This window comes from Cebus imitator, unplaced genomic scaffold (assembly GCF_001604975.1).
Source record: "Cebus imitator isolate Cc_AM_T3 unplaced genomic scaffold, Cebus_imitator-1.0 Scaffold176, whole genome shotgun sequence".
Taxonomy (NCBI): Eukaryota; Metazoa; Chordata; class Mammalia; order Primates; family Cebidae; genus Cebus; species Cebus imitator.
Genome location: NW_016107491.1, coordinates 2,810,785 through 2,820,702, shown reverse-complemented (window position 1 = coordinate 2,820,702; position 9,918 = coordinate 2,810,785). Strand labels below are relative to the sequence as shown.

The 9,918-nt window shown below is 32.7% G+C and overlaps 1 protein-coding gene across 8 annotated transcripts in view; it reads left to right on the top strand.

Moving 5' to 3' along the window:
• The window catches only part of FSIP2 (fibrous sheath interacting protein 2), a 93,627-nt gene that overhangs the window by 30,764 nt on the left and 52,945 nt on the right, over window positions 1-9,918 (top strand). For 6 of the 8 annotated variants that reach the window (XR_005202885.1, XM_037744484.1, XM_017545064.2 and 3 more), the window contains one exon: window positions 9,471-9,528. The exons of 1 other annotated variant lie outside the window; for it this stretch is intronic. Coding sequence is in view for 5 of the 7 variants with exons in the window: in XM_037744484.1 (XP_037600412.1) it covers window positions 9,471-9,528 (58 nt within the window). In the remaining 2 variants the exon portion in view is untranslated. Of the gene's footprint in view, window positions 1-9,470; window positions 9,529-9,918 lie in introns of those variants that run through there. One more of the 8 variants, XM_017545070.2, reaches the window with a different exon arrangement.

Below are 9,918 nucleotides of genomic sequence, written 5' to 3'. Positions count from 1 at the left end.
AAAAAAAAAAAGAAAAAAAAAGAAGTAAATGGTTACTTTCTATATTTATATGGTATAATGTAATGTTTCGTTGCATGTATACATTGTGGAATGATCAAATAAGGCTTATTAGCATCTATATATCTATATCTCATCTCAAATATTTATTTATTTTTTGTGGTGAGAACACTTGAAACAATTTATTTTAAAATACCCATTGGGTTTCCTTGGTATCCTTTTCAAAGATCTGTTAACCACAGATATGTAAATTTATTTCTGGGTTTTATATTCTATTTTGTTGGACTATAGGTCTGTTTTTATGTCAGTATCATACTGTTTTAGTCATTGTGGTTTTGTAGCATATATATTTTGAATCAGAAAATGTTATGCATAATCACATACCTTTGTTCTTGCTCAAGATTGTTTTGCCTTTTTCAGGATCTTTTGTGGTTCCATATGAATTTTAGGATTTAAAAAATATTTTTGTAAAGAATGTTGTCAAGAATATTATAAGGATTGCAATGAATTTGTAGGTCACTTCGTGTAGTATAAAAATTTTAACAATGTAATTTTTCTAATTCATGAACCTGAGATGTTTTCCATTTATCTGTCTTTTAAAACGTCCATCATCAATGTGTTCTAATTTTTGCTGTACAATCCTTGTATCTCTTTGATTAAGTTTATTTCTAAGTATTTTATTGTTTTTGTAAGTGGGCTGCTATTGCTTTCTTAGTTTTGTCTTTGGGTAGTTTGGTCACTGAAAATCAATTGATTTTTTAGCGGTGATTTTGTATCCTGCAACTTTACTGAATTCATTCATTCTAACATTTTTTTTTAACTGAGTCTTTAGGGTTTTCTATGTATGTGATTATGTCATCTGCAAATAGAAATAATTTTACTTCTGTACACCAAATTGACCTAATAGACATGCACAGAACTTAGCACTTGATGGAAGAATACCACACATTCTGCTCAAACATACATGGAACACTCTGTGGAATAGATTATATGCTGGGTTACAAAACAAATCCTATAAAATTTAAGATCAAAACAATTACATTTATATTTTCCAACCATAATGGAACTAAACTTGAAATCAATAACAGAAAGAAACCAGAAAAATCACCAATACATGGAAACTAAACAACACATTCTTTAGAAACCATTGGATCAAAGAGGAAACCAAAAGGAAATTTTTAAGTTGTCTCTAGGCCAAAAAAACAAATAAACAAACAACAACAAAAAAAAACACCCACAACATACCCAAATCTATGGAATGCAACAAAGACAGATCTATAAGAGTAGTTTATAGCAATAAACACATAGCATTAAATAAGAAGAAAAATCTCAAGCGATCTAACTTTACACCTCAAGGAACTAGAAAAAGAAGAAAGTAAGTCTGAAGCCATAAGAAGAAAAGAAATAAATATTAAGTCATAAATAAAATAGAAAACTTAGAAAGCAATAAGAAAAATAACTAAACTAAGAATTGATTAAAAAAATAAAATGGGCAAACCCTTGGCTAGACTAAGAAAAAAAGATAAATCAGAAACAAAAAGGTACCTATTAATGTATCTTTCAAAAATAAGAAGGATAATAAGGAACTGTATATACTAACAAATTGGATAAACTAAAAGAATTGAATGGATTACTGGAATCATAAAACCTACCAAAACTGAATCAAGAAGAGACCCTCTGAACAGTTCAATAATGAAAAAGGAGACTGAATCCGTAATCAAAAGGTTTTCAATAACAACAACAACAAAAAAAAAAAATTGCCAAGGACCAGAAGAGTTCACAAGTAAATTCTATCAAAACATTTAAAGCATTGTGGAAGACAGTGTGGTGATTCCTCAAGGATCTAGAACCAGAAATACCGTTTTACCCAGACCATCTGTAAACTATATTTTCCGAAATTGTGGAATTTTTGTGTTTTGTTTCTGTGGGTTTTTAGTAAGTTTGTTTGTTTGTTTGAGATGGAAGTCTCATTCTGTCACCCAGGCTAGAGTACAGTGGCAAGATCTCAGCTCACTGCAACCTCCTGGGCTCAAGTGATTCTCCTGCCTCAGCCTCCTGAGTAGCTGGGATTACAGGTGTGTGCCACCACACCCAGCTAATTTTTGTATTTTTAGTAGAGATAGGGTTTTGCCATGTTGGCCAGGTTGGTCTTGAACTCCTGACCTCAGGTGATCTACCTGCCTCAGCCTCCCAAAGTCCTGGGATTACAGGTGTGAGCCTCCTAACCTTTCTGGGTTATGGTTTTATTTAAAAATTATAGAGGTTCATGCCTGTAAACCTAGAACTTTGGGAGGCCAAGACAGGTACATCGCTTGAGCTCAGCAGTTTGAAACCAACCGGGGCAAAATGATAAAACCCCATCCCTACCAAAAATACAAAAACTTAACCAGGCATCATGGCACACATCTGTGGTCCCAGCTGCTTGAAAGGCTGAGATGGGAAAATCACTAGAATTTGGGAGGTAATGGTGGCGGTGAGCCATGATCATGCCAGGGCACTCTAGTGTGGGTGACAGAGTAAGACTCCCTCTCAAACATATGAAAAAATGCTCATCATCTCTGGTCATTAGAGAAATGCAAATCAAAATCACACTGAGATACCATCTCATGCCAGTTAGAATGGCCATCATTAAAAAATCTGGAGACAACAGATGCTAGAATGTAGAGAAATAGGAACACTTTTACACTGTTGGTGGGAGTGTAAATTAGTTCAACTATTGTAGAAGACAGTGTGGCAATTTCTCAAGGATCTAGAACTAGAAATATCATTTGACCCAGCAATCCCACTACTGGGTATATATCCAAAAGATTATAAATCAATCTGTTATAAAGACACATGCACACATATGTTCATTGCAACACTGTTTACGATAGCGAAGACTGGGAACCAACCCAAATGCCCATCAGTGATAGAGTGGATAAAGAAAATGTGGCACATATACACCATGGAATACTATGCAGCCATAAAAAAGGATAATTTCATGTCCTTTGCAGGGACATGGATGAAGCTGGAAACCACCATTCTCAGCAAACTGACACAGAAACAGAAAACCAAACACTGCATGTTCTCACTCATAAGTGGGTGTTGAACAATGAGAACACATGGACACAGGAAGGGGAACATCACACACTGGGCCCTATTGGGGGGGCTGGGAGGTACTAGGGGGAGGGATATAGGTGGTGGGGGGATTGGGGAGGGATAACATTAGGAGAAATACCTAATGTAGGTGACAAGGGAAGAATGCAGCAAGCCACCATGGCATACATATACCTATGTAACAATCCTGCAAGATCTGCACATGTACCCCAGAACTTAAAGTATAATTTTAAAAAAATCCCTTTCAATGTAACAGTTACATTGGTACATATTTCTTGTATTTCTAACTTTGATAACAGTTTTATTTTTAATTTATTTGAATTAGTATCAGAAAATTAAATCTCTATTCATTGACATATTGATTTTGATAACACTTATATTATTTATTTTTAATTTATTTGAATTAGTATCAAAAAGCCTAGGCTTTAAATCCCTTTTCATTGATGTTGTTAAATTTTTTTATAGCTAAGTATGTGATATGATATATGACATTTTTAAGTGTTTTATGGATATACCAAAAAAAAAAAAAAGTCTATTTTCTGTCTGAGGGATGCAAGTTTTTTTAATTTTATTTTATTTTTGAGACACAGCCTCACTCTGTCACACAGGCTGGAGTGCAATGGCACAGTCTCAGCTCCTCCACTCATTGCAACCTCTGCCTTCCAGGTTGAAGCAATTCTCCTGCCTCAGTCTCCTGAGTAATTGGGATTACAGGCATGCGCCACTATGCCCAGCTAATTTTTGTATTTTTAGTAGAGACAGGTTTTCGCCATGTTGCTCAGGCTGATCTTGAACTCCTGATCTCTGGTGATCTCCCCACCTCAGCCTCCCAAAGTGCAGGGATTACAGGCACTAGCCACTGTGCCCGGCCTTTCTTTTTTCTTAATGAAAAATATGTTTAAGTAATTTCTCATTTCATATGATAGGTACTGTGACCTTTTGGTAGATAATAATGTCAGGTTAAGAAAGCATCTTTCTATGTCTAACATGCAAAACTTTCTTATTAGTGGTGAAAGTTGACTTTTAAAAATATATTTTATGTGTCTGTTAAGACTATGATATCATATTGTTAAAACAACCACATACCCTTGATTAAATCAATTTTATCTATCATCTGTTTTTCTTCTTATACATGTGTAGATTAAATTTACTAGCAATTTATTTAGGATTTTAGCATCTAGGTTCTTGAGAGAGGTTGGGTTGTAATTTGCTTTTCTCGTAATATCCTGATCTGGTTTTTGTGTCAAGATTATACTAGCCCCATGAGTTTATTGTATTGCCTGTTTTTACTATTTTACAGTTGTTTACAAAGTTGAAATTATATATTCTTTGTTTGGTAGTCGTCACTGTTAAAATAAATAACCTAGTCTTTGTTCTTAGTGAGAAAAAACTAAATTACAAATTCAATTGCTTTAGTGATTCAGAACTATTGTTTTTCTTTTTGAGTCTTTTTAGCAGGTAACTATATTATATAAATTTATTTAATTCATCTAAATTTTCAAATATATTTGCATAAAGTCATAATATACTCTTTTTTATTTAGATGAGGTTATTGAAAGGCAATATGGCATAGTTGCTAAGAGAATGTACTCAGGTAGCTAGGTTTAATCCACACTTCAGTACTTAAAATGCATGCTAGTTTGGCCAAGTTATTTAATGTCTCTGTTCTTTAGTTTTTCCAACTATAAAATAATAATAATAGTAGTGATTCATATAGTTGTTATGGAAATTCAATGAGTTAGTATTTTAAAGTTTTTAGAACAGTGTGTGAAACTTAACAGGTGATATGTAACTATGAAAATTTAAAATGTATCAAAAACCTTGTCATATAATATTTCATTTTTTTCTGAATCATGTTTAATTTCCAATTTTGTTAGTTTGTACTCATGAGTTGTTAAATTTTGTACTCCTGGGTTAGTAATTCTAATTTTTACTTCATTGTTGTTGGTGGTCATTTACAATTTAATTGCATTGTAGACTGACAGTATGATCTTTATGATACCAACCTTAAAGAAGAACTAGAGAATGCCTTATGGCTTAGCAAACATGATTAATATTTAATAGGTTCTGTATGGTTGAAAACAATGAATATTGTTCAATTTGGAATGTAATGTTTAAATATCTCCATTCGATCAATATAATGAATTGTGTATTTCAAATATATAACTTATTGTATTTTCAAATCCACATATATACTTAATTTTTACTCCTTGTTCAAAACATTATTGAAAATAATGATAGTGGGTTTGTGAACTTCTTACTGTAGCTCGGCCCATTTTAAAAAATATTTTTTGATCTAGTGATTAGACACATTCACATTTTAGAATCATCATATCTTCCAGGTGAATTGAATATTTTATCATCATGCAGTGACCTTTACCATGTTATGTTTTTCCTCAAATTAAATGTGTCTAATATTAGGAGGCTAAGGCAGGGGAATTGCCTGAACCCAGGAGGCGGAGGTTGCGGTGAGCCGAGATCGCGCCATTGCACTCCAGCCTGGGTAACAAGAGCGAAACTCCGTCTCAAAAAAAAAAAAAAAAAAAAAAAAAAGTGTCTGATATTAATATAGATATGTCAGCTTCTAATCTTAGTGTCTTTATTTGTTTAGATGGCTCTTGTAGACAATGTGCAGCTGGATTTTGTTTTATTTTTATTGTCTTAGAATTTATGACTTTTAATGGAACCCAATCAATTTGTATTTATGTAAATTACAAATCTTTGGAAGTTTTTTATTGCTTTATTTGTGGTTTCTCTTTGTCCTACTTTTTAATATATATATTTTTATTTATTGCATTCTCTTAAGAGCGCTAAATTTAGTTTTTATCTGGTATTTTTTACTGTTTCATAAACTGCATAACATATGTATATTTCTTTTGGCAATCACCCTAATTTTTTTTGTTTAAATTTTTATGGATACATAAAAGTCAGACATATTTCTGGGGAACATATGTATTTTGATATAAACATACAATGTATAGTAATAAGTCTGGTTAATTGGGAAATCTTTCACTCAAACATTTCTTATTTCTTTTTGTTGAACATTGTAAATTTACTCTTCGACTTATGTTGAAGTATATTTAAAATAAAAGCTAAAGTAAGATAATTAGCTTCTAATCACCACTTCATTATTATACTTATTATTGTTCAATAATTTATATTTTGACATTTTAAATTTTTTGTCAGCCAAATTAATTTCTTATTACTGTTTTATACAAATTTAATTTGTATTTATCCTCTTGTTTACCAACTTATTTTGTTCTCCGCTCATTTCTTCTTGTATTTAGTACTTCTTGGGATCATTGCCATTTGTCCTAAAGTACTGCATTCTTTAGAAAGATCTTTAGGGAACTTATTTTGGGAGTAAATTCTCAGATTTTATTTGAGAAAATGTTCTTTATCCTTGTATTAGAATGTCATTATGTCCAAGTGTACAAATAAGGTTTAGGGGACAGTTATTTTTTCTTAGCACTTTAAAGATATTATTTTATTTAGACTGAGGCAGAGATTTCAGTGAGCCAAGAATGTGCCACTACACTCCAGCCTGGGTGACAGAGCAGCACTCCGTCTCAGAAAAAGAAAAAACAATTTTTTAAATTCTACTTTTTTTTCTAAGTAATTATTCCTGTGTAAGTGATTCTTCCATCCCCCACGTCAGGCTGTTTTTAAGATGTTTTCTTTGTTTTTCTTTAGTGTTATTATAATGAGCAGTTCTGTACAAGTTTCAATCATTTTCTCTTTCTATATTTCCTCTCTTCATTTCCGTTATCTTCTTCTGAGTATTAGACTACCCTTTTGTCTTGTATCATTTAACAACTGTATTTTCCATTTCTCTGATGCATTCCTGTTAATTTCTTCAAATATGTCCTCCAATTCACCAGTTTTCTCTTGTTATTTAGTTATTTAAAATTTATTATTTCATAAATTAATTACATTATACAATTTATTGAACTACGGCATATTGCATATATATAATACAATTTCTAAATAGTTATTTTCAAATTTGTCTGGACTTCTTATAAGCTCTTTTTCCATTCTTATTCTTTCAAATTCCTTCTTTATATATTTAAATATATAAAATTTGCTTATTTTCTATATCTAGTAATTTTAATATTTGAAATCTTTGGGATCTAAATTTAATATATTGTTTTTGTTTCTGTTAAAAACCATAGTTTCTTGTTTTTTTAAATATTTCTGTGGGAGTGGGAGGTTATTATTGTTATATGTGAGCTCAGTTTTGACAGAAATTTATTGTTGGGGATTCTATAATATTTGTATAGGTTGTAATTCTCTAAAGGAAATTTACATATGCTTCTGCCAGTTATCTGTAAGAGCTGTGGACACAGCTTCATTTTAAATTAAATTCTCACATGCAGTTTGAAGGACAATACAGTTTCTGCGGACTTGAAACTCAAGGGTATAGAACACAGTATCTGTGATTATGAGTTCTTAGAAAATACTTCTCCTCCTTCTCCAGCCATAGCCACAAGCCAAGACATAATTTTTCTGCTTCCTCTGTGGTATGATTTTTTTTTTTTTTCTTGCAGATGACTGATGGACAATGTAGCTCTTTGGGATCCTATACAGATGGTCCCCGACTTACAGTGGTTAGACTTATGATTTTTCAATGTTAGTTTTTTTTTTCTTTCTTTCTTTCTTTTTTTTTTTTTTAAGATGGGGTTTCACCATGTTGGTGAGGCTGATCTTGAACTCCCGACCTCAGGTGATCCGCCTGCCTTGGCCTCCAAAGTGCTTGGATTACAGGCGGATGTGTGAAAGCAATAAACATGCAATAGACACTGTATTTTAAGTACCCATACAACCATTCTGTTTTTCCCTTTCAGTATAGCATTCAATAAATTACATAAGATATTCAATACTTTATTATAAAGTAGGCTTTGTATTATCTGATTTTGTCCAACTGTAATCTAATGTAAGTGTTCGGAACAAATTTAAAGTAGGCTAACCTAAGCTGTTATGTTCAGCAGATTAAGTGTATTCAATGCATTTCCAGCTTAATATATTTTCAACTTATGATACGTTTATTGTGATGTCAACCCCATTTTAAGTCAAGAAGCATCTGTATATTTTTAGGAGCTCTTAGTTTTAATTAGCCATCTTTTGGAGGCCCAATGTCTTGTTTTAAATGCTCTGACCAGACACTACATTTCCAGATGTGGCCAATGTCCCTAGAGCAGGTGTCAGCTTCAGCATTTGTTTATCACTATAGATTTCTGTTCTCACAATTGTTTTACCTTCAGAAAGTTCTACTATCTCTTTGAAAGTTTAGCTATTTTTAACAGTATACTCTATACTGAATTCTAGGCAAAATGCAAGACACTTCTTTAGCGTATTGCTGGAAACCACAGAAGAGATTTTTGTATTAAAAATAGTTTTATCTTCACATTTAACTTTCAGATATGTGCACTCTTAATCTCAGTTCATTTCTCTGTAAAATTGATGAGTTCATGTCCTTTGTAGGGACATGGATGAAACCAGAAACCGTTATTCTCAGCAAACTGACACAAGAACAGAAAACCAAACATTGCATGTTCTCACACATAAAGTGGGTGTTGAACAATGAGAACACATAGACACAGGAAGAGGAACATCACACACCAGGGTCTCGGGAGTTGGGGGATAGGGGAGGAATAGCAGGGGGTGGGAGAATTGGGGAGGTATAGAATTAGGAGACATACCTAATGTAGATGACAGAGCAATGGATGTAGCAAACCACCAACATGGCATGTGTATACCTATGTAACAAACCTGCACAATCTGCACATGTAGCCCAGAACTTAAAGTATAATGAAAAAATTTAAAAAATAAAATAACATTGACCACACATCAATTATTTTATTTAATAATCAGGTGTGCACAAGAATTAACATAATTAATGCATAGCATGATGAGTTTTATAATACAAACATGTTTAGAGTTCTTTGAGAGCATTGGGAAAGGTATTATTCAGGTAGCTTTCAAGGAAGGTTTTCAAGAGTTGACATAAGCTGAATGAGACCTAAAAGATGAGGAGTTTAAAGACAGCACAGGGCGTTCTGGACAAAAGAAATTGCAAAACCATAGGCCAGAGAGGCATGAGAAATGGGATATATTTAAGGAACTGCAATATATTCTGTCTCTGGACCATCGCATAAATATGAAGGACTAGTCAGAGAAGACACTGGAGAGGTAGAAAAGGACATCAGATCTTATAGTACAGGTTCTTGCTAAAGACTTTGGACTTCACTGTGGAGAGTCTCTGAAAGCTTGTAAACAAGGCAGTAACAATAGAAAATAAATACGTATTAGAGGATTAACATTTAGCAAGTTTCTGAGGATGGATACAAACTATATAATTTTCTTTTTCTAATAAATAGGACCTCAGGCTCAGGCTACAGACCCGGGTATATTTTCTTCTCCTGTTAACACAAATATGTAAGTATCTAAGGAATTATATGTAATCATAAATAAAAATTTTAATAATTATGTAAGAGTGCTGCTCATAAGCAAATGATTACATGGAATCCTCAATTTTTGTAGTTCTACTTGGATTTAGTGAAACTTAGTCTTTTGCAGACTTTCAGCACTAAGCTTAAGTTGTAGACAAAAGGAATCTTTGTCCTTCCCTTTCTTTATCTCCATATCTCCACTATGGTTCTATAATCCACCTATAGTCAGGGTCTCCACGCCACTTTCAAGTGTATCTGCATCATAGCTTTATTCAGGTAATTTCTCATAATCTGTATTTATTTCTTTGCCTTTCTTTTCTTTGAAATAGCTACCATTCCTTATGCTTTTTGAGACTATTGGCTTTCTAATACTGGC